This window comes from Fistularia commersonii, chromosome 32, assembly GCF_037954325.1.
Source record: "Fistularia commersonii isolate RoL2024-O1a breed Wild chromosome 32, RoL_Fcom_v1.0, whole genome shotgun sequence".
In the NCBI taxonomy this organism is placed as follows: domain Eukaryota; kingdom Metazoa; phylum Chordata; class Actinopteri; order Syngnathiformes; family Fistulariidae; genus Fistularia; species Fistularia commersonii.
In genome coordinates this window covers 7802501-7826265 of record NC_141315.1, presented here as the reverse complement: position 1 = coordinate 7826265, position 23765 = coordinate 7802501, and the positions used below count along the sequence as shown (strand labels likewise).

The window sequence follows — 23765 nt, the reverse complement described above, 5'->3', positions numbered from 1 at the left end:
TTACTTTATTACTAAATTACTAAAATGTTCTGAGAAACAGCAGAAATTTGGTACACTGAGAAAGAGGCTTTCTAATCTACCGTTGTCTCAATGTCATCCAAATACAAATGTAGGTATTTAGAAAAAAAAAAAAAAAAAAATGGCCAAATGTGCTGATTGCAGTGCTCGTCCCCTCAAGCAGCATTCCAGAATATTTGTAATACAAATATTTTTATTTTCTCCCTGCGCTGTTTCGCTGTGCGAAGAACCCTACCGTTAGCTGACTACTCATTTTGGAGAACATATTTTGTTCCGCTGCAAGCCCAGGAAACTCTTCGGACTCCTTTGTCGGTCCATTTCCTGCTGCTTGTGTCAAATTGCAAGAAAACTGCATATGAGTGACCAAAATCGTTTTTTAAAAAATGGTGCTCCACAGTCCACAAGAAGTATCTGGTAATGGGCGTAGCTTCCATCAAGCACCTACGCCCTCTGAGTTCCTGTTGCGCTCAGATTCCTGGTCCAGGTTCCTGAAAAATCGGTCTGGTTCCTGAAAAGGGGGCCAAAAACCGGGGGACGGCGTGGCGCAGGGGTAGCGTGACCGTCCTTGGTTCGATTCCCGGCTCCTTCTAGTGTGTCTAAGTGTTGTTGAGCAAGACACTGAACCGCTAAACTGCTCCCCCGCTGCCGCTAGATGGCTGCAAACTACCCATAGTTCATCCATGATGGGTTAAATGCAGACAAATTTCCCGCAAGGGATTAATAAAGTATAAGAAATAGGTCCAGGAAACTGTAAAAAGTTCCCACAGTGCGAAAAAGGCTTAGATTAGATCTCATATCTGTTCTTTCTCACCTGATCCTACCTGTTGATGCAAGCTCACAAAAAACACACAGTGAAAAAAAAAAAAAAAAAAAAGCGCCGTCCTCAGGCTCATTTATTCTTCCTTCATCCCCGATTCCGTCGGCGAGCCGAGCTCGCCGTCTCCTTCCTGCCAGATACGGAATAACACCTCACGGAACCGATGCTAATTTGCTTCTCGGCCACCGTGAAATTCTATCGGCTGAAGGAAAACATGAATGTCACGTCAAGTTCATCCGCGGGTGGAACGTTAAAAAAAAAAAATGTCAGGGTGGAAGGAAGAGCGAGAGGGAGCGAGAACAACCTTTTCATGATATGAATGAAAGGAGGTTGAAGACGATGGTGAGAACATCTGTGTCGCATCGATGGAGATGCTGAGGTTCTTGTTGGGAGGAGGAGGACAGCGTCCTTCAGAGGGACAGCGCATGCTAGATGTTCTGGAGATAGACAGATGGTTTGGACACGGACAAAAGGAGGGATGGCGAAGATCTGCTGAAGTTGGACCTGCTAGTGCAAAACCAAAGAGGAGATTTGTGGATGGATTGGAAGAAGTTGGCGTGAGAGCCCGAAGGATCAGAAGAAGAGGATATATGCATGTGCAGCGGCCAAACCGACCAATAGCAACACGGCTAATTGCAAGCACAGATCTCGTAGCCTACAAGGACCAATCATTACCGCGGACACCCGAGAGACGCTCCATTATGGACGCTGTCAAAATGCGAATCTCATTGTCTCCGCGTTCCTTCTCTCTGGACGGTGAAAAGCGGCGCCTACTTCGAAAGGGCCCCCCCCCCCCTCTTTTGTTGCGGTCGCATTGTGGCGAAAACTCATTTTCGCTTCTCAAACACTGACGGCAACAAGGGGGCAGTTAGTTAGAGATTAAAAAAAAAAAAAAAAAAACGGAGTCGGGCCGTGGCTGTCATATCTTCTCCATCGTTCAATTTCGTTTTCTCGCGTGGCTGATGTTGATTAGATCGCCACGCCGCTGGTTTCCCCCTTTGTGAAGTTCCTTCACACTTTTCCTTTTGCTTTCTTTCTTTCTTTCTTTCTCTGAGCCGTCGCAGCCGTGTTACAATTACCATTTGTCAGGGGAAGCTTTAACCTCCCTCCCCTTCCCCCTTTTCCCTTGACGACCCTTCAAGAGGCCAATCACCGATGACGCGGCCAAAAAAAAAAAAAAAACAGAAAAACAACAAAAAAAAAAAAAAATACACTCGGGATTCGATTAATAATTTATCCGCTCAAATAAGAGCGCAGGTTAATTGGCAGCATGGAGACGATTGGAGTGCCGGAGCCGTTCCCAGGAGGTCGTTGGGGGGGGCTATGACGCCGCTATTCACGCTAAAAAAAAAATAAATAAAACAGGACGATTTACACACCGGCCTCGGAAATTGCCAATTACGTCGGAAAAGCTCGACTTCGGTTTGAAAAGTATTGTTTCAAATGAGTCCCCACTCTGCCTGTGTCCGCGTGGGCGTCTCTTTCCTCCCGCGGGGGCAAAAACATGTCAAATCCTGAAATCGCCAAACGTCGTGAATGAGAGGGTGAAAAGGTCGAATGATGTAAATGAGAGCGAATTAATGTCTATCCAGCTGATGAGTGAGTGAGAGAATGGTTTGTCTCACCGGTGAATGAATGACTGAACTGTTGTCGTCTTGATATGACGTGTGTGTGCGAGGGTTGTGTGTTGCTATGACACACGCGAATGAATGGGTGAATGGTCTCTACACGGTGATTGAACCCCTGCCGAATGACAGGGGAGTTACATTACATTACATTTGGCAGACGGTTTTATCCATAGCGACTTACAATAGAGGACATAGGGACTGCAAATACACTTGCAAATACACCATGCACAGGAAAGCTTGGGTTTGTGAGTTTTTTTTTTTTTTGACTGAGACATACACAAACGTACACAAACGTACACACACTGCATAGCCTAACTTGCTGCCAACCTGATCTGGGGCATCAGCGCAGTAAAAAGTCCTGAAAGAGAACAGTTTTTACCTGTTTCTTGAAGGTTGAGAGAGATGATGCTAGTCTTGTTGCTTCTGGAAGTTTGTTCCACCACTGAGGAAGAAGAACTGAGAACAGTTTTGCCTGAGATCGTTTAGAGCGAGCAAAAGGTACTCCTAGTAGGTTCCAGGAGAAGCAGTCTGGATAATGAATGACTGAATGACTGAATGACTGAATGACTGAATGAATGAATGAATGAATGAATGAATTTTCAAGTGAAAACTCGAGATCAGCGAGATGCTACGATGAGATGGCGCATTGGGCGCTGAAAGCTGCTGACGTTTTTATTTGCCAGCTGACACGGGGCCGGTACTCGCACTGAAAGCGTCTCGCCCATAAAGGGATCACTGAGGCTGCAAGACTGGAACACACCCTGCTGCGACCTAGATGTTGAATAGCAATGCCTGCGCTCACACACACACACACACACACACACACCCACGCCCACACACCCCTTGCAGTATTGATCGATAGCCAGAGGACACAAGGTCAAGTCGGAGGTGTCAATATTTAAAGCGGCACTCAGCACCGGGGGACCTTTGCCGTCACCTCATTAATACAGGGCTCTGTTCTGCTCAAATACACTCCTGGCTCTGAGACGGTTCCGAGGGCGGGGACCAGAAGGACAAAGTACTTCCAGCGTGCCGGCGCCCTGCACATCTTCCCATCTGGAAAGTGGCGTGAACACACACGGGTGCGGAGCGGGGAATCACAAGCCTGGCTGTCTTGTCCTTGGTCTCTAGGGCTATATTTCCTCTTGTGTGGGAACTCGTCCGATGAAAATGAAATAAATAAAATCACATTTTATCATATGCGTATAAATGCGTAGAAAATGCAGCTCTGAGCGGTTGACACGCCAGGTCAGGGGTCGGCAACCCGCGGCTCTTTCACCTTTACACTGCGGCTCCGAGCGGCTTGTGAAAATAAATTATAAATATTGAATTGAAGTATATTTCATTTGTGTTGGTTCCTTTTTTTAACTTTTAGTTCTTAGTTGGAAGATTATTGTGATCTTGAAATATTAAATAAAATTATATTTATTTTTATTATTATTTATTATTTATTATTATTATTATATTTTTATTTTTATTATTATTTTTTTGCCGCTCAAAATAACGTCACAATTGCGGGAGCCGGTATACCCGCCAGCCGGTAAAGTCCCGATTTGCAGATGCTGTGCGCAGAAATTCAGGAGCAGAAGTCCCATAAACCAGGTAAAATAAATATTTATAAAGATATTTTGCAAATATTTATTTTTTATTGTTTACTGACACAGTGATTTTTTTTCCCGATTCATTATTAAAATTCAGGTCAAGGCTCCGCTATAAGCTCTAAAAGCCCGAAGCTCAAAATGAGTTCATTACATAAATAAAATTTAATTTTCTCTGTAATACTTTGTGAATTTCAGAAGCAACACACCACACACTTATTTATACAAAGTGCAAAGGTAATAAAAAGCAATATATACAGTGGTACCTTTATTTTAGACGTCAAAAAGTAATTGCGGCTCCCAATGTTTTCTTTTCAGAGGAAACCGGGTCCAAATGGGTGTTAAGGGTTGCCGACTCTTTACTTGCTTCTTGAAGTGCAATGAGAGGGTGAACAGGTGTGTTTACAGGTGATAAATGAATGGATGAACGTGCACATCTTGTCAAAAGGTGGCGATGAATCGGTGCTGCACGTCTGGAGGAGCCTAAACATCAACTGCAGCAACTTCTTCCTGTGTTTTGATTCAAAAGGCCTTGATGCAAATTCAACACACGCGCTCGTAAATGAGAAACATTCACGGCCGTTGGAAATCGCGGAGAAAAGCCTTGGGGTTTCCCCCGGACGGATTGTTTGGATCTGCATTTGTGCGCGTTTACACTCAAAACTCATTTTACTCGCAATAAAACCGCACGCGTTTCCTCAGCCCCCCTCGGATCAATCTCCTCAACCGTAATCCTATTTGGCTTTATTGCTCAATAAATACAATTCCAATTACAGCGCCGCCGCTCAGGCAACCTTCGAAAGCGCCGGGTCAGAGCGAAACGGAAAGTATCCGGCTTGTCGCGTCGGCACCGATCCATCCGCCGCGCTCATCGTAACCTCCGGCATCGCCGCGTTATTTTTCACAGCCGACTCTTGCGGGGCCGCTTCGAAGGGGCCCCCGGGGCTCCCCAAAGACCGAGCTGCAAAGAGTGGCTCATTCCAACCGATTGTTCTAGGATATGAGACTCACTTCAGCCTCCCGCAACCCTCCCTGACAAACCCCCCGCAGCCTTATCTACCTCCAGACACAGTCAAGAGCAAGAGGCGGCTCGATCGGCAGGGAGGGGGAGGCGACACGCCGCTCCTCCGCCTGTTGTTTCCGCTCACCCTCTACGGCTCGCGGCGGCTCGGCTAACATCAGCAAACCCAGCGTCGCCGAGCTCTCTGTCCGTCCTCCAGCGCTTTGCTTGAGTGTGTGCGCGCACACACCCGCACACACTGGGGCGCAGGCACTGCTCCATATAGATAAGACAATGTTTGCGACATGATAAGGATCTTTCGGTTACCATTATAAGGCACTTTATCTCCGACGCTAACCCTCATTCACGCCATTCACTCCAGAAGGAGTGATGGAGGTCAGGGTGTCAGGACGGTGAAGCGGAGAGGCGAACACAGAAATACAAAACGGGATCAGCCCTAAGAGGTTCATTTAGATCTGCATGGTTGCAGTACAACGCATACTTTATTAACAAACTACGTAGTCAAAGAAAAAACTGGCGAATTGAGAAGATGCTAGTGCTGAAGTTAAATCTTCAAGGTTGATGTCTGCTGGCTGATGCTTGAGCTGCCCCAGATCAGGTTAGGCACCAAGTTAGGCTATACAGTGTGTGTATGTGTATGTTTGTGTACGTCTTTGTCAAAAAAAAAAAAAAAAAACCTCACTAACTCAAGCTTACTGTTCTGTATATTTCCTGTGCTTCTTGTATTTGCAAGTGTTATTTGCAGTCCTAATGTCCTCTATTGTAAGTCGCTTTGGATAAAAGCGTCCGCCAAATGTAATGTAATGTAATGTAAAAGTGGAAAAAGAGGATGGATCACAAGAGCGTAAGTGTGTCGTAAACGGTCAAATACAAGTCTTGGATCCAATCTTCAAGAACTGAAATTGGGGGCAAATTGGACAAATGTTTGACAAGGGAAGGGTAGTGGACTTTGCTGTGGAGGAATTGTAGATTACCGCTCCTCTTCTCTCATACCAACAAACTCGATGTCTTCCATCTCTCCGTCCATATATTTCCTCTCTGGTCTTCCCCGAGCAGTTCCAACCTCAGCATCCTTCTATCGGGCTCTTTATCGTCACTCGTCCCGACATGCTCTCTTTACTAGTTACCATTAGTGGTCTCGTCTTCTATACCTTTGCTTTCGTTCATGCCGATACTCTACCCGTTCCAACCTGCTACCGCATCTCTTCTCCAAACTCTCCATTGCTCTGAGCTGTTGACCCCAAGTTTTTAAAAGTATTAACTCCACTCCCAGTAGCCTCAGTGTTCCACTTGGGTCCCTCTCATTCACACAAACATATTCTGTCTTACTGTTTGTATTAGCTAGCTATAAAAAAAAAAGAGAAAACCAAGTTAGCAAAGTAGCTTAGCTGCAAGGTAGCAAGGTAGATGGAAAGTAGCTGAGATGACAGTTTTTCCAAAAGTTTCTTGCCCGAATGTACCACGTTGGGAACACGTTTATCGATTTAAAAAAAAAAAAAAAAAACAGACATGTGTATATTTAAACTTCATACTTTATATTCCCTGGGTTTTAAGTCCGGAGCTCCGGGTGCTTTGTGAAGACGAACGGACCGCAGCAGCTCGGGGAGGTGAGGCAGTCCGTCAACTCAACTCGCGGAAACACAATGGTGTCTTTCACCGGGAAGCCGTGTTTGTTTTTTGAAAAGCTTCTACATGCTCCACAAGAAGCGAGAAGTTTGAGAACACCGGCGAACGGAATGACAGAACAAAATTCTGTCCCGGCCTCCTCCGGTATGCCTGAGGCTTTTACTGTTCCAAATGCTTAAAGTTTAGCCGGTCACAGAATACTAGCAGAAATAAAAAATAAAACAGGCGTTTTTTTTTTTTGGTTCCCCCCCTCACCTGTACTCCAGGGAGAAGCGGGTCAGCTCGGTACTGTTGTGGATCCATTTGAACTCGAGCGGCCAGCTCCCTTCCGCCATGCAGGTCAGAACCAGCCTGTTGCGCTCCAGGTGGAGCTGGCTGCGCACCGGCTCCGTCTTGAAGTACGGAGGTACGTCATCTGAAAAGAAGAGCGGAGAAGACATTTGAAAATGCATTCCTTCATCCGTTGTTTCATCATCTAGACTGCTGATCCTGGACTCGGGGTCACGGAGTGGCTGCAGAGAAGCGGGGTTCATCCTGGATCGATCACAGGGCCACATATATTTAGGCATACAAACATTCACCCTTTAATTCAAACATCTGGTTAATGTTTTTTAAACAGAAAGGCTCCGTATCGGAATCAAACCAGGGTCCTTTTTCTGCGAGGCAGAAGTGCCAAACCCTGAGCCGTTTGAAAATATGGCAAAGAAATATAAAGAAACCCCGAAAGGATCCGCCCTTCACATTCAACCCCCCGAACCCAGAAGAGCAAATATCTGTGAACCACAAATCTTCCCTTTTATCAGGATGTGAGATGAAGAGCGAGTGTCGCATTTTTCTGAAAATAAACTGAAGATCAAGGGGAAATTCCATGTTTAATCCGCAGCACGTGTTTCCCCGAGCCTGTTGGCCCGACTTCCAATAAATACATGAATAAAATGAATAAATATAACAAAGTGCAGGGGAGTCGCGACCCCCCCCTTTCACTTCAGCTGCTCTCGAGAACACAGCGCTGCGAAGCGTTACCGCCACTCGGTTTAAAAACCCAAATGCTATTTTTATCTCTTTCGTTCCTCTAATTAATTTTTGTGCTCTGCGAGCGTCTCCTGGGTCGCGCTGGTGAATCCCCTCCTCTGCACACCAAGGATGCCGGGGTTCTCACCTCAGACAAAAAAGGGATGTTTATCAGCTCGTAATCATCGCGAAGGCATTTCCCTCCAATGTATGTCAAGCCAAATAATGACCCTATTGAGACTTTAAAAAAAGTCTTGAGGCCAAGAAAGCTCACGATGAAGTGACCGCTGTTTGGGCGAAAACTGGAAGCGACAAAAGAACATCGGAGATGGATCACAAAAGTATAAGTGTGTAGCGACCAATCAATTACGAGCCCTGGATCCGATGTTCACAACAAGGATCGCAGCCAGAGACGAAGTGTTTGACAAGGGAAGGGTAGTGGCCTTTGCTGTGAAGGAAATGTAGTTTCCTGCTGTTTTTGAAGTTATGCTACCAGGAAGGGACAACGGGGAGCGGGTTTACTGGCCCGCAACAAGTTCCTTTTCGTCGTCGTCCTCCTCCATGTCTTCAGACTTCTCCCAGTGTTTCCCAACCCTTTTTTTGAGCCACGGCACATATTTTACATTAGAAAAATCACACAGCACACCACCAAAAAAAAGTCAAAAACATTTTTTAACGAATTAGAATGAAACCGTAGTCTCAATTTACTTAGTGTGAAATCTAATGTATCTAATATCTGTAGATTCATCAAGTTGCAATACAAATTTCCCACTGATGTGTTTCCAGAACCCTTTTTTCGATGTTTGAAGGCATGTCATCAACACGTCTGAAAATGGTAGTATTTGAGAGAACTCTGGCTATTTCTTTGTCAACGCCAGAGCCGAGCATTTCTTCTACAATGATTCTGCCGGCTGGTAGTATTAATGTTTTGCTACGGTGTGTTGCTGTTTAGATTTAGAGACGAGTTCAGCAACTTTGTAGCGAGCTTTCACCGCTTTCTCACTCGTCTTGGTAGTTTTCAACAACGCTGCCTGTTTATTTACGCAGATACAAGTGCTTTTTATTTTAAAAATGTATCACATTTTACACTGATACACAGATGCACAGGTTCATTCACTACCCGTTGCCATCGAATGGGCGCGCTGCCCACATGGACATAGGAGGACACATTATTTGCGTTGAATAAATTATTTTCAGGCCAATCAGGTGAAAGTGGGGATTTTTCCACGGCACACCTGATGATCTCTCACGGCACGCTAATGTGCCGCGGCACAGTTTTTGGGAAACACCGCTTTAGGGGTTGTCACAGTCAATCATCTGCATCCATCTGACTCTCTCCTTTGCATCCTCTTCTGTCACACCAACTAACTGCAGACCTTTTTTCCTCCATCCATTCACCACCTGTCTGGTCCTCCTCAGTTCCATCTTCAGCATCGCTCCACCCCGATTTTCAACCTCTCTTCTCTCGCCGTGTCCAAAAACGCTTCAGTCTGCCTTCTAGCTAGCATGCTATCCGTCCTCCTCGCTCCCAAACAGAGCCTCAGCATCTTCATCTCTGCAGCCTCCAGCTCTTTGCTTCTACACCTTTCCTTCCAATCTGGCTGATACTCATTTATCACACCTGACATTTTTCTCCACCCGTTCCAATCTGCTTTAACGCGTTACATCACCCCTTTTCTGCAACATGTTCGTATCGATGGCGTGATCCGAAGAGGGCGTGCACACACTGGGCAGGTGGACCCACTCCAGCCGTGATGGATGTGTCACGGCGGCGGGCCGGGAGGAAGCAGGGGCGTACGCTCCCTCAAAAGCATTGACTCCCGCTTCGCATTTTTGTGTGTGACGCTAACTTATTGGCGCCGCCACCCCTCCGTCCGCCTCCCCCGCCGCCCCCCGTGAGCTCGACGGTGCAAACAGAAGAGGAGTTAAAGCCCAAGACGAAGGCATGAAATCCTTTCATCATTTTTTTTTTCGCCCCCACTCCCCGTTTCGCCCCGTCTTTCGCTCTTCCTACGGTTTTTGAGCACGCTCCGTTGGGCGTGAAGGAATTGATTGAAGTGGACCAGTAAGAAGAACCTCCCCACAGGGTGATGCACAACACACACACACACATACACACACGCAAGCGTGCACTCCAATTTTTTATATCTCAATCAAGAAAAGGCTCCCGCGAACACGTCAAGTCCCCTAGAGATTCTCATATCTCACCCTTGATAAATGACGCAAAAATGGAGAGCTTACTTGATGATCATTGTAAATATAGAACACATTAATTGGATGGTTGGATAATATAATTATCAAATTGACTGATAATCAGGCATTGAAATTAAACTGTCAAAATGATCTATAGTGCTGATATTTTGTTCCTTTTCCTCAGCTTGACAAATGCAACGGAGGTAGACAGATAAGAGTGAGGGAACCGGGGAGGGGGGGTGAAAGTCAGCGGTCGGGGGGGGGGGGGGGGGGGGGGGGGGGGGGGGGGGGGCACCGGAGTTTCACTTTCGTTCAAAAAGATTCGTAAGGGACCGAAGCTTTTCCAAACGGCTTTATCTGATGAAAAGCACATACAGGGAGCGCGCTATTATAAAAAGGGTCGAATGCAGTATCCCCGGTTTTTGTTTTTAAATGGTTCGATTTTTTTTTTTTATTTTGATGGTGCAACCAGGCAGTGATGCTGGAATGTTTTTGGATTTGTTAATAGAGAAAAAATATACTGCTCAAAAAAATAAAGGGAACACTTGAACAACACAATGTAACTCCAAGTCAATCACACTTCTGTGAAATCACAGTGTCCACTCAGGAAGCAACACAGATTCATTTTGACTTGTTTTAAGGACATTACATCAAAGTTGGATCAGCCTGAAGTTTGTTTTTACACTTTAATTTTGAGTGTGATTCCTAATCCAGACCTCCATGGGTTGATACAATTGATATCCATTGATCATTTTTGTGTGATTTTGTTGTCAGCACATTCAACTGTGTAAAGAGCAAAGTATTTCATAAGAATATTTCATTCATTTAGATCTAGGATGTGTTTTTTAAGTGTTCCCTTTATTTTTTTGAGCAGTGTATATACATCCATTAGTTTTAGATGAGAGTTCGAAAGCGGCGTTAGCAAAGTGCAAGTAAGTAAATCAAGTCGAAAAAAGGCGTCTAATCGCCTCAGTTGAGATGAGAACGATTTTGAAAACCTAACCGAGGGGTGATGCTGCCTGGACGGGACCCAAACATGGCCAAAGACAAAGACGGAGTTCAGTGGCCCAAACCAAACACCCACACACACATACACACACACACACACACACACAGCCTGGGCTTGGAGTTTGTTCTACGCCGCCGCCTCTGTTTGTTTCATAGCCGATAGCTTGAACGGGGGGCTTCGGTTGGTTGAAATGGAATAAGAAGCGAAAAGTTCGCCTGTCACTGCGAGGCCTGTCTTTTAACGCACAAACAAAGAAGCGTGCAGCTGGTTCCGAAGGTACCGCCGAGAAATTTCGGGACGTAGCTCATCCTAAATGTAATCCTAGACCTTCCGCTACTGTACGACACCATCGTAAGCAAGATAGCGTTCTCACGTAAGGGATTTTCTGCAACCTGTTTGGTCCTGGCCTTTGTTAGCCAGCGGGACAACATTTACCTTTTCCTTTCCCATTTACTGTTTGATTCCCAGGCAGCGTTTTGGTTAAAACCAAATGACTTTTTTCAAAAAAAAAGAAGAAAAAAAAAGGTAAGTGCTAAGCTTCACCGACAGCCGGCGGTGGCATAAACAGCAAAAAAAAGTGAAGAAAGTTAGCATTTTAAATAAAAACTTCGCTTAACAGAGGTTTATCTGAATCACCGCCTTTGGCAGATAGATGTGAGATGGCGTCGGCTTCGGCCGCCCTGAACTCAGACTGACAGGTTGGCTTCAATGTGCATTTCCATACGGACGGCCGTCCCCTTCATGTAAGTCGGAAGAATAAAAAAAAAATAAAATAAAATAAAAAAGAGAAATGACTCTTTCTGTCGGAAAGAAGCGGATGATGAACTACATTGATTTCAAGATGGCGGGCGGGAGGACGCTGGCGCGTTTGGCTTCTCGCTCTCCAACCAATCAACCAAACCAAAGACAAATCGCTCTGGAGCTACAGTTCTTCAACCAACTAACCAAAGACTGATCGCATTTTAGCTACCGTTACTGTTTTCGGTTTCTCCACCAATCTACCTGGATCTCACAACCACGACATCTCCTCGGGACTGTATGTACGCTGCTGCTGGACTTAAAACCTGTCGGACGCTGGACCGGCTGAAGGTTGCAACCATCGTGAGTAACCACCACTGCTGCCTGGGTACGGCTCACCTGGACAATCCCCTGCAAGCTATAAACTGCCAGGGGAAGCTAGCCGGAGACCTGAGCAGGCTGGCTGGCTAGCCGGCTAGCCTCTTGAAACTCCGGATCCCGACGGTGAACTGAGCACGCTGGCTGGCTAGTTAGCCGGTGACCTGAGCAGAATAGCTGGCCCCTCGAAACTCCGGATCCCGATGGTGACCTGAGCAGGCTGGCTGGCTGGCTGGCCGGCTAGCCTCTCGAAACTCTGGATCCCGACGGTGACCTGAGCAGGCTGGCTGGCTGGCTGGCTGGCTAGCTAGCTAGCCGGCGACCTGAGCCGGCTGGCTGGCTAGCCGGCCTCTCGAGGCTCCGGATCCCGACGGCGACCTGAGCGGGCTGGCTGGCTGGCTGGCCGTCCAGCCTCTCGAAACTCCGGATCCCGACGACGCCTAGCAAGACGGCATTCCCATCGGCCGAAATCTTCTTGCTCCTCCTGCTCCACCATCTCTCCCTCCACCAAAAATCCATCTCCGACATCCAGGTCCAGCACTTGCCTCCTCACAGCAGTATGACACTCAGCTGCACACCGGCGAAGCTCCTCCAGTTTGTCCCTGGACTGGCGCTCCTCGCCACACTCTGCAATCATGGACGTCTTCCCAATAATTCTGTATATGTTCTGTTTCTTTTGTTTTTTTACTTGTGAAGCGTCTTTGAGTGTCATGAAAAGCGCTATACAAATCTTATGTATTATTATCATTATTATTATTTCCCCGAAAACACGGCCACATGTCAGCTGCGGAGGCTGACAGAATGGCGTGCGGCGACGCTGCCACCTTTTACGTACGAGGTCCCGGTAAACACAAAGACTCAACGGAATAAAAAAAAAAAAAAGAAAAGAAAGAAAAACGAGAGCAATTATAAGCGAACGTTGTTTGTAGTTCAAAAGTGCATGACACGTCTCAATAAGTCAATAATAAATATTCATAAACTCCCGCACTTTCTAGATGCATATTTATAATCGGCGCTTCTGTCTGACTTCTGACAGCACGAGCGCTGCGGCAGCCTGTGACCCGTCTGGCGTTGATAAATATTCATAACAGAGGGCGGGGGACAGCGGGACTCAATAAAGTACCACACAGAATCGATCTGTCAGATCGGCGTCACACTCTGCATTTCCATGTTTCGTAATCGTCACCCCCCCCGAAACTCGCCCCGGAGGCGCTAACCGGGCTAGCCGGGAGCGACTCGTGGGCCGAGCGTCCCGTTTCTTCCAACCGAGCGGCAGCCGGACCCCGGGAGACGCCCGAAGCGGGGAAAAAAAAAAAAAAAACGGGACGTTGAGATGCGGAACGGCGATTCGAGACTAATCGTCCCCCCGGCGACGTGCACTTCTTTCATCACCGATGGGGGAGATTAAAAAAAAAACGGATCAGAAGGGTGCGGATGGGAAGATGAAGGGGCGGTTGTCAACAAACGCGATCGTGCATACAGTATCGCCCGCAGCCTCTGGACCGCAGGGTGGCGCGAGGCCGGGGGGAAGCATTGATCACTGATGAGTATCTCCAGTAGCTGCTCTCATTAGGAAGTCCATTACAGCTCATCAGTGATATCTAACCGTAGCATCAGCGGCGGCGGGGGAGAGAAACATCCCCGGCGCAGGCGCTGGCAACTAATCATTACTTTTATTTACCATTGATTCCAGGATCAATGGCCGGTTGGTTTAATAAGAAGCGTATGGATGTTATCCGCGTCGCGCGGCGAGTATTCGCCAATGCAACGCCGACGAGTCGGGTGTTCTATCAGCGGACGTAATCGGCTAAGACAAATATCTCGTCTCGTGGTTGTTTTACATCCCGAAACTCCATCGCGTAATGTAATAACCTTTGTGTGAAATACAACTTTAATTTATTGCAATTTATTCAGTTGAAGATTAATTAAACTGGTGTAAAGTGAGATGTTAACAACTTCTGCCACGAGATAATTGAGTTTTTAACTTATTCCATTGGTGCTTGGCGACGCAGCGGTTAGCACATCAGGTCCCCGGTTTGATTCTGTCCGTGTCGGAGTTCTCCGTTTTTCTACGACTCGATGCGTCGACGGCTTGACGAATCTGAGAATTTTTCCTTCGAGCCACAAACCGACACATCGGAAACCCGTTTCTCGTTTTTTTTTTCTTTTTGACGAACCATGAAGAGTCACGTCTATATCTACATCAGTATCTCCGTCTAAACCTAAACAAAGTAGAAGCAGAGTTTGTATTTTCCACATCTTTTCAGCAGAAAAAACAGACATTTCTCCGGAATCGTCAAAAAAACGAAGCTCCAGGTGCATCGAAAATCACGAGAAAAGGGTTGTTATGTCGTTCGGATCTCAAAGGAAGGCACTTGACGATTGATTCAGAATCAGATTTCAATTTTCTTGGTTTTCACGCACAATTACAATCATCCAAGCATGGCTGATTCTCAACTAGCCACCTGACAGGACAAAACCCAGACTTCAAGCGGAAAAGCACCCCGAAGCTATCTTGCCCTCAGCTTATTTACATTTCTTTAAGCATCCTCTGTGATTTTTTGTGCTTTTGGACCATCCGCCGAGATGTTGTAGCTTCTTCGTCCGATCCAGAAACACCAGTAACGCAGGCGTGGCAGTGAAAACGCAAAACCGTTTTCAAAACATGCAGAAGGCTCATCAGACGCTAAATTGCAGAGGTATTTGAATTTTTGTACGTCTAGTTGACATGTGAATGAAAGGGTGAATGGTTGTTTGTCACTATTTAACAAGAAAACAAAAAGTTTGACGTCTATATGCCGTATGAATGAATGCATGTGGTCCTATGATCGCCTGGCGACCTCCATATACAATGAATGAAACAGTGAACATTTTTTTTCTGGCTGTATAAATACTATATCACGCTCAAATAGGTGACCTCACATGTAAATATGTTGGAACATTATTGATCCGGACAATTTTGTAAATCGTATTACATCACTGACCAGTTATTGCCTCATTGGATCTTACATCAATAGGAGCCAATGGGTGATTTCATTATTGACTTCCGGGACAGCCGCGTTAATATGGCGGCCCTAAAAGCCGTTTTAACGGGAGAGACTCGTTCGCTTTGGTAATTAAGCGGGAATAATGAGCGGATAAATCGGGTTCCCTTGTCAGCTAAAGAAGTCACGGGGCGTGAAGATATCGGCGTAGACAGAAAAAACTAAAATTGGAGATCGGAGGGCGGAGCGAGAGCCGGGGGGTTGTTACATTTTTGCGGATTGTGGGCGCTGAGGTTGGGATGGCGTCGGGCGGGTGGGATGGAGGGGGTGACATTTCAACCCTCCATCCGTATTTAGCATAAACCGCCGACAGATGATTGCTGATAACAAGGCTTGGGGACCCCTAGCTTTATGCTAATGGACCAGGAAACGGCGATAGACGCGTCGTCGGGCGCTCGCGATAAATACAGGGGAAAAAAAAGAGGGGATGCGCGAACCCCGCCCGTTCCGGGCAGCTACTACGTGACCGCGCGCTTCCCGTTTTATACAAAGCAATTACCGTATAACGGGAGGCCTCTCATTTGCATCCAGCTCAGCTCACGCCAGAGGACGCTCCCAGGGGCCGGGGCTCAGGTCGACTCCAAGCCGGAGCGGGGTGTGTGTGTGTGTGTGTATGTATTAGTGCGCGCAGGTGAGCGTGTCAGACAAATGCTGGCAACCCGATGTGCAGCGCACACTCAATTAACTCGGCTCTCTCATTAATGAGAACAGTAGCAGGTACAAATGTTTGCCCCTGGGTAGGAATTCATAATTAAGAGGCGCGTCAGGAATTCATTTTTAAAATAACGCGAGCTGTAGTCACAGATATATATACGTACGTGTACATTTTTCCTTCCTTTTTCAATTTTTCCTCTTTTCTAATCAATATTAATGTCATACGAGTTGCTTCTATGGGCAAGATGCAATTGGACGGCGGGAAAAAAGTGCATAGAAAGGCCGTTCGAAAAAACGTGCACAGAAAGGCCCGTCTGTCGGGATCAAAACAGGGACCTTCTCGCTGTAAGTCGGTTCCAGCGATGAAAATAAATGATTACATTTGTTTTTCAGATTTGTCTTTTGGCCAATTTTCCTGTTTGTGAGCGAGGAAGAATAAATATGCGCCTCTCTGCCGTCAGACTGCACATCCAAGCTAGTTAGCTTAGCGCCTTGGAACGGAGCCACTTTTTCCGTATAAAAGCCATCAAACTGCGCGCTAGCACGTGCTGTGACTGTCGCCTTCATCGCATTATGAAGCAATAATGAGCGCTCACTCGACAACGAAGATCAAAATATCGCCCGCTGCGCGATGCAACGACCCAACGCTAGACAGCGCAGCGATAACTTCCTGCCAACTTCTCCTCAAACATTGTTTGGCTTGCTTTAATTTTTGCGGTTGTGGTACGCCCGAATAAAACCCCTCATCGCCATCCTCCATCCTTGGATCACACGGAAAAAAACTTCTATTTTTAGAGATTTGCCTTTCGCCGCCGTCACGGCAACACGGCGGCATCAGGTCTATTCATCGAAACGGTTTCCAATATGTCCGAGCCCTCGAACGAAAATGAAAAAAATTCTGCGGATGACACATTTCGCTGATTTTCCGTGAGCACTGCTGCAAAGCGCGTGGCTCAGTTGTAGCAAATAAGTAAGGGAGTCAACACACACACACACACACACACACAGGCAATACTTCCCAGGAGGCTGAGGCGGTGGACCCGACTGGCAAACCTCCCCGCTCGACCAATCCATAGGGGCTCATTGCTGGAGGATACAACCTGCATATTTCAGCGGCAGCCTAGGGGTCCCACGCATGCATGCAGACTCACACACACACACACACACACACACACACACACACACACACACACACACTCACAGTATTGTGCTCACATATCAACTCACTGGCATTGATGGGTATGGGACACGTACCGATCACAAGTGTGCAGCGAATGGGGAATTAAGTGGATGAACGTGTGTGTAGCTCATGGCTAAAATAAGCATGTGAGATTTGTGTGTGTGTGTTTGTGTGTCCGTGGGTGTGAGAGAGTGTGTGTTCTGGGAAGTTTGCCGGTGGTCCGGCCGAGCGACCTAATGGCCCGCTGGGTGTGAAAATATGTTCCGGCGGAGCGCGTTTGCTGCTCGGAAAACAAAACAAATAAAAAAAAAGGGGAAAAAAAAAAACAACAGAATATAAAATAAATAACTAAATAAATAAATACGGAGCCAGTTTATGTATGAAGGCATGAAATCTTATGTTTTTCTGTGAGTCAGACTGTGTATGCACGCACACACACACACACACACACACACACACACACTGCTCATCCCAGAGAGACCCTCAAACTGAGGCTGGCTGCAGATTTCCACCAGCCTCTCTCCGCGCACAGACAAACATGCTGTACGTAGCAAGTGGATTATACAGACCCAATCAGCTGTTCACTATTCTCTCTCTACACACACACACACACACACACACACACACACACAAACAAACACACACCTCCAGCTTTTGGCCCATCTCCAGTGAATTAATGGCAGCCATTTTTGCTTCGTTCATGGCTCGGCTATGCTACCCCTCCACACACACGCGCACACACACTCATTTCCTGGTCCTAGCCCGTAGCACTGCATTTCCCATGAGGTCGCTAGGCGGCTAATCCTCTCCGCCGCCGCCACTTAGGTTTGCCTGGCGCCCGTCCAGCGCTGCGGGGCCGGGGAGCCCCGCGACAGTCTGGGGATCGCACCGCAATGGCCGTCTGATAAATGGCACAAATCCACCCCCGCTGGTTGCTTAAGATTTTTTTTTTTTTTTTTTTTGGATGCAGCACCGCGACGACAACAACATCCGTGCATCTCCTCCCCACCCCGCGGGAAGTGAGAGACTTTTCGCCTTTGTCAACTTCACTGGTGTATTTTATGGTATGCGGTGTTATCAGACGGCGCATTTCGGATAAGGTGCGGTTCGGGGTTTAATTAAGGAGAATAAAAGCGCACTCGCGCTTTTATAGGCCCGTCCTCCGCCTTGGCCCGCGCTGCGCGATGCGGCATCGGCGACGCGGCCCAAGGCGCCAAATTACCCGACTGCGGAGTCGTTTACCGTTTGTGTCAGAAAACAGGATCAATGAGGAAGTTAAATCTCCACGGGGCCGTGGGTACGGTATATTTATAGGGATGGGTTTTAACACGCGGCACTAATTATACTGCATGGAGGCTACGTGAACAGTTTGATGGCAACAAATGCTAAAAATAATCACTGAAAAACTTGAAACCTTGATAAGTTTATCATTATGTCGCGGTTTGGAGGGAGGGGGGAGGATGAAGAATAACGACACGTGAAGAACCGCATGATCAGCTAGCGTGAAAAGAAATTTAAAAATATTCCAGCAGTACCGCCGGGTGGGGTTAGCATTTTTATCTCAAGAACAAGAAGTTTTGATGCTGTTCTGTGTGAAATCTCCATGTTCTTCATGGTCCAGAAACATTCAGGAGGTTCATTGGAGACGTTAAACCGAATGAATGAGAAGGTGAATGTTGTGCGCGAAACCCGCCTCTCGCCCAAATACAGCTGGGAAAGGCTCTTGCAACCCTACGATAAGCTAAATAAAAAATGAATGAATGACTAAAAACATATATTGATATTGATATGAGATCCTGCCGTGTCTTTCGAACCCAATATCCTAATATCCTCGTCCCCTTCTGAGTTTTCCACGTCTCTCAGCTCAAAAAGCTCCTAAAACCCAGCCGGGGACTTCAGCCGAAGTTCTACGCTCACGTCTTTATCAGCCCCCGACGAATCCCCCCAGGTGAGAGCGACTCGGCGGCTAACGTTGCACGACAAAAACAGCATAAATAAAAAATAAATACTTTTAAAAAAAAAAAAAAAAAGCACCGGGGAGTTCTGATCGGTGGAGCTGCGGATTTGCCCCGCTGCTCTTCTTCTCGTCTCTATTTGAATTTCTTGGTTTCCTCCGTATGCAAATTCATCCCGCCCGCATGTATGTGTGTGTGTGTGTGTGTGTGTGTGTGTGTGTGTGTGTGTTTTCGAGTGCAAGCTCGCTTTAATTTCCCACAAGATCCCTCTCCCTCTCCAAAAAAAAAAAAAAAATCTCCTCGGTGGTGAAACGTGGCGCGCGACACATTGAGCATATTACGCTTATTGCATTTCTGGAGCCAAATCATTTCCTGCATTGTGGATTGAAATAAAGCTGAAAAACATCTTGACTCAGATAAGACTGGGGAATATATCACGGACTTTTTTTTTTCTTTTTTTTTCTCCTTTCTTTAAAGTCGAAAAGAGATTTCCTAACCACAGTAAGTCCCCCACTAAAAAAAAAAACCAAAACAAAACAATAAAATAGATTTTTCTACACATTCAAACGTCACATGTTTATCATTGTATTACCTAAAAATACAACAGAAAATAACTTTATTGTGGGATTCAATTGGTGGACCCAGAATTCAGTCTGACGCCGTTCAATTGAAAACTTGAAGCATATATAGCACGTGTAAGGTTGCACATACGCACGTGTTGCACGCATATACGCACATAAACACACCAACTGTTATTGGTCGAGAGGCAGGTTTCATCCTGGATTGATTGATCACATGACCATATACAGAACTGTCTCAGAAAATTAGAATATTATGATATAGTTCTTTATCTTCTGTAATGCAATTACAAAAAACAAAAATGTCATACATTCTGGATTCAAATCAACTGAAATATTGCAAGCCTTCTATTATTTTGACATTGCTGATTATGGCTTACATCTTAAGAAAACTCAAAAATCCGATCTCAAAATATTAGAATATCATGAAAAAGCAATTTTTGTTTTTTTCAATTGCATTACAGAAGATAAAGAACTTAATATTCTAATTTTCTGACACAGTTCTGTAGAGACATGCAAACATTCACATCACATTGAGACATACAACCATTCACTCTCTCATTCACACCAAAAGGTCATTTTGAACACGCCGGCGGCGGTGACGGGTATCAACACAACCGACCCAGCGTGCCGGAGCGCCATTTAACCACTTCAAATAATAAAAAAAAAAAGAAAAAAAAGAAAAGAAAAAAAAAAGAGGGGTCTATTTAATGAGAAGTCAATCATTAAAAAGAAAGAGCAGAGATAGCTTGTACCTGATAATGGGACATGATTTAAAATGTAAAAAAAAAAAAAAAAAAATGATATGCTTGAAAGGTGGGATTCTAGAAATAATTGTTTAAATTGCCACTTAGTGAAGATGATTAGCGCGGGTCAACACGGGCGGGGTGTGATTGCCGGGCTGGTCGGAGGAGACGCCATTATCCGGCGACTCTTCCGATTCAGCGCGGCGCTGCAGATTCCACTCCACGGCCTTGTTAGCCGACTTTTAATGGACTCAAATGGGCCTCTTAGCCCGTCTTTGTTATTGCCATAAAGCAGCTGGTTGCCAGATAAAAGTAGGGTCTATATCCTTAAATAAATGGCCCTTTATTGCCGCTTTCCACCATTTTCGCCTCTTCATCGCTCAAACCGCCGTCTCTACTGCGAATTTGGTGTTTTCTTTTTTGGCAGCGGAGCTCAAAATCGACACGCGGCGCTAGAATGCTAACAGCACCCAGATGTCACACACACACACACACATATATATGCATGCAGAGCCATCCTGGAGGTCTTGCGTTTGTCTTCAGATGTTCACGCTGAGACCGAGGCGTAGCGGCCCCCTTGTGGCCAAGTAAACACACTCTAACACACTCTAACACACACACACACACACCTTGCGATCTGTGCTGTGTCCCCTTTGTGCTCGACTAATGAAGGGCACGTCTAAATAAAGCTGAGGGAAACGGATGGGGCCGCTTTCAGCGCTCAGCCAGCCAATTAGCTCCTCCTTACATTCTGCTCCGCTGTTCTCGTTGACCTCCCGCCGTGTTCCCTCGCAGTAATCACGCTCGGTTTACCCCGACCCCCTCCGCCCCCTCTGATTGGGGCCGCAGAATTCCTATTTATAAGTGTTTTGTGCGCCGACGCGCCCTCCGAGACGGTTTTATTCACGCCGCCTTTCTTTTTCCCTGAAAACAGTCGGTCGGTTTCTTCGTTTTTCCCGAAACCGCCGGGGTCGGTACCCCGACGTGATCGTTTGTACTCGGGCGAGGTCGAGGTTTTCTTTTTTCGCCGGGTCCCTTTCAGCCGTGGAAATGAAAGCGCGCACCGGCCATTCAGAGGAAACGTAATCTTTCGCTAATTAGCTCGCTAGGTATTGTACGCAATCAGGCCACGGTACATTATCCTCGTACTCGGCGGTCACATGAAAGAAAACGGGTGACTGAAAGGACGCGTGGGTTCAGAGGGCAGAGCGATTAAGAGGTTTGATGTACGAAAACAATGTTCTCTTATTACTAAACCTCGTAATGAATCCTTTTGATTGGTGATGTAAAAAGCGTGGCTTCTGTAATCTCAGATAATCCGGGCGACAGCGCCGGCTCTTTGTCAGAACCTCAAATAACCTGCGAGTTCTCCAAGCGGAGCGTGGATTACGGCTATCGAACGTGAAACACAGATCGACTGCGGATCTTTGTCCAGGACAAAATCAAGCTCAGGTGACAAAAAAATAAATAAAATCCATCTCTCTCTCGCTCTCCTCCTCTCTCTATATATATTATGTATGTACCCATATATATACACATATAAATGTATATACATGCATATACATATATAATTAAATGTATAAAATGTTGTAGTATGACCAACGTCATCATCAACATCCCTCCGATTTGTTTCCAAGGCAATGTTGTAACATCTAGAAATGCTAAATATATATAAAATAATAATAATAATGATAAAATAATATTAAAAAGATGAGAAATAAGAGAATGAAAAATGTGATATGATGATAATAATAATAATAATAATAATAATAATAATAATAAAAATAAAAATAAAATAGTTATAATTACATAAATATTATATATAACACTGCACAAATAATATAAAAATAAATAAATGAATGACCATGTAAGTGCGAGGTGTACATGTCAACTGGAGCCAATTACCTTATACATGTGAACATATTTGGTCAATCAATCTGATCCTGAATCTGATGAATGAATGAATGAATGTCAAAAGTGTGTGTGTGTGTGTGTGTGTGTGTGTGTGTGTGTATGGGGTCAGTCAGTAGAAGAGATCCAGCAGCCCGAGGGGTTTGCCAGTGAGGACCGACCGCGTTCTAAAAGTAAATGTTCAGACGGCGGGATGTGGCCCGGCGAGGAAACGTCCTGGAAAGGCTGCGGCGCTTGAGCCGGCTGCCAGGGCGGAGGGAAGCGGGCTGTCCGGGTCCCAGCAGCAGGAGCGGTATTTCTGTTTTTTTTTTGACGTCTCTGCCAAGAGATACAGTCTAATCTCGGGTATTTCCAAACGCCTGCGCTATCGACCCCATCTCGTCCCAACGCCCGGACCTGGCCGGCGGGAAATGTGGCGTTCGAGCCCCGGAGTCGCGTCTCTTGACACATTTAGTTCGGGCTGATGGAGACGGGAAGAGATTTCTTTATCCATCTTTATCTCTGACTTTGGACAACCCTATCTTATTTTTTTTCCCCACATGCTGTTCTATTTCTGGACTTCTGTGGTAAAAGTATATTGATTACTTCGTCTCATGAACCGCCACATTGAAATAACTCTTCTTGCTAAAGCCACGGAGAAGAACAACACAAAGGATTGGTTTATGTGTTGCCGCGGTAACACTAAACACACAAATAAACAAAGTATACATGTATCCCGAATCGTAAAACAGCGTACCCTCACTTTTCATGGGAGTTACATTTCAGACTCCCACAAAAAGATTGAATTTCGGCAAGGTAGTGACGTGATCATTTTGACGGAATTTAAAGATGTATAAACCCTAAACGAACGTCACTCAACCATTTACGAACCTCCCGCAAACTGCTATCGACCAACCATCCACTGTATTACACTTCCCGCACTCTTATAAAATAAACGCTTTTGGATAATTGTAACTTACAATAAACGTTAAAATACAATACAAACAGTGGACAGTAATCACACGTACATGAGGAGGAGCGAAGTGGAACAGGACATGTATGCTGGGCACAACCTACAAGGAGATCAGCTGCTTCTCCATGAACCAATCAGCACGAGGAACAGAACAACATGCTCAATCAACCAATCAACACAAGGGATAGAACAGCAGTTCAATTAGCCAATAGCATGACAAGTATGGATCTACTTAGCCAGTGTTTTTCCATATGAGATCTTGTGTGGGCACAATTGTAGGAGCAAGAGTTAGCGATGCTGGGTATCTCTGTTTAGTGAAGTCGATCTCAATTTTTTTATTTTATAAAATTAATTATGTTTTAGTAATTTAATGAATTTTACAATATTTTTTTACTGCTTTTTTTTCTTCTTTGGCAAGAATATGGCTACTTCACTACCCCCCAAAATTTCAAATACTGCAAAAAAACGCTAAAGAACGATAAATCGCGAGAACCGAGTTACAAAAAAAATCCGCAAAGTAACGAGGGTCTTTTTGAAATAGTTTAAGAATTCCGCCCACCTGAAGATACCAATTTCGCAATCCGCTCTCCTCGCCGTACGCGACACGGATTGACAGCTGCCAGCTGGAAATAGTGCACGGCCCCGGTGTGATTGACAAGTTCGTCTCCAGCCCACTTAACCAACACCACCCTTCCCGAAACCCGCTGC

The 23765-nt window shown here is 45.8% G+C and overlaps 1 protein-coding gene across 5 annotated transcripts in view; it reads right to left on the bottom strand.

Moving 5' to 3' along the window:
• The window catches only part of sdk2b (sidekick cell adhesion molecule 2b), a 306191-nt gene that overhangs the window by 90185 nt on the left and 192241 nt on the right, over nucleotides 1-23765 (bottom strand). For all 5 annotated transcript variants that reach the window (XM_086139455.1, XM_086139457.1, XM_086139458.1 and 2 more), the window contains exon 2: nucleotides 6964-7123. In XM_086139455.1, coding sequence (XP_085995581.1) covers nucleotides 6964-7123 — 160 coding nt within the window. The remainder of the gene's footprint in view (nucleotides 1-6963; nucleotides 7124-23765) is intronic.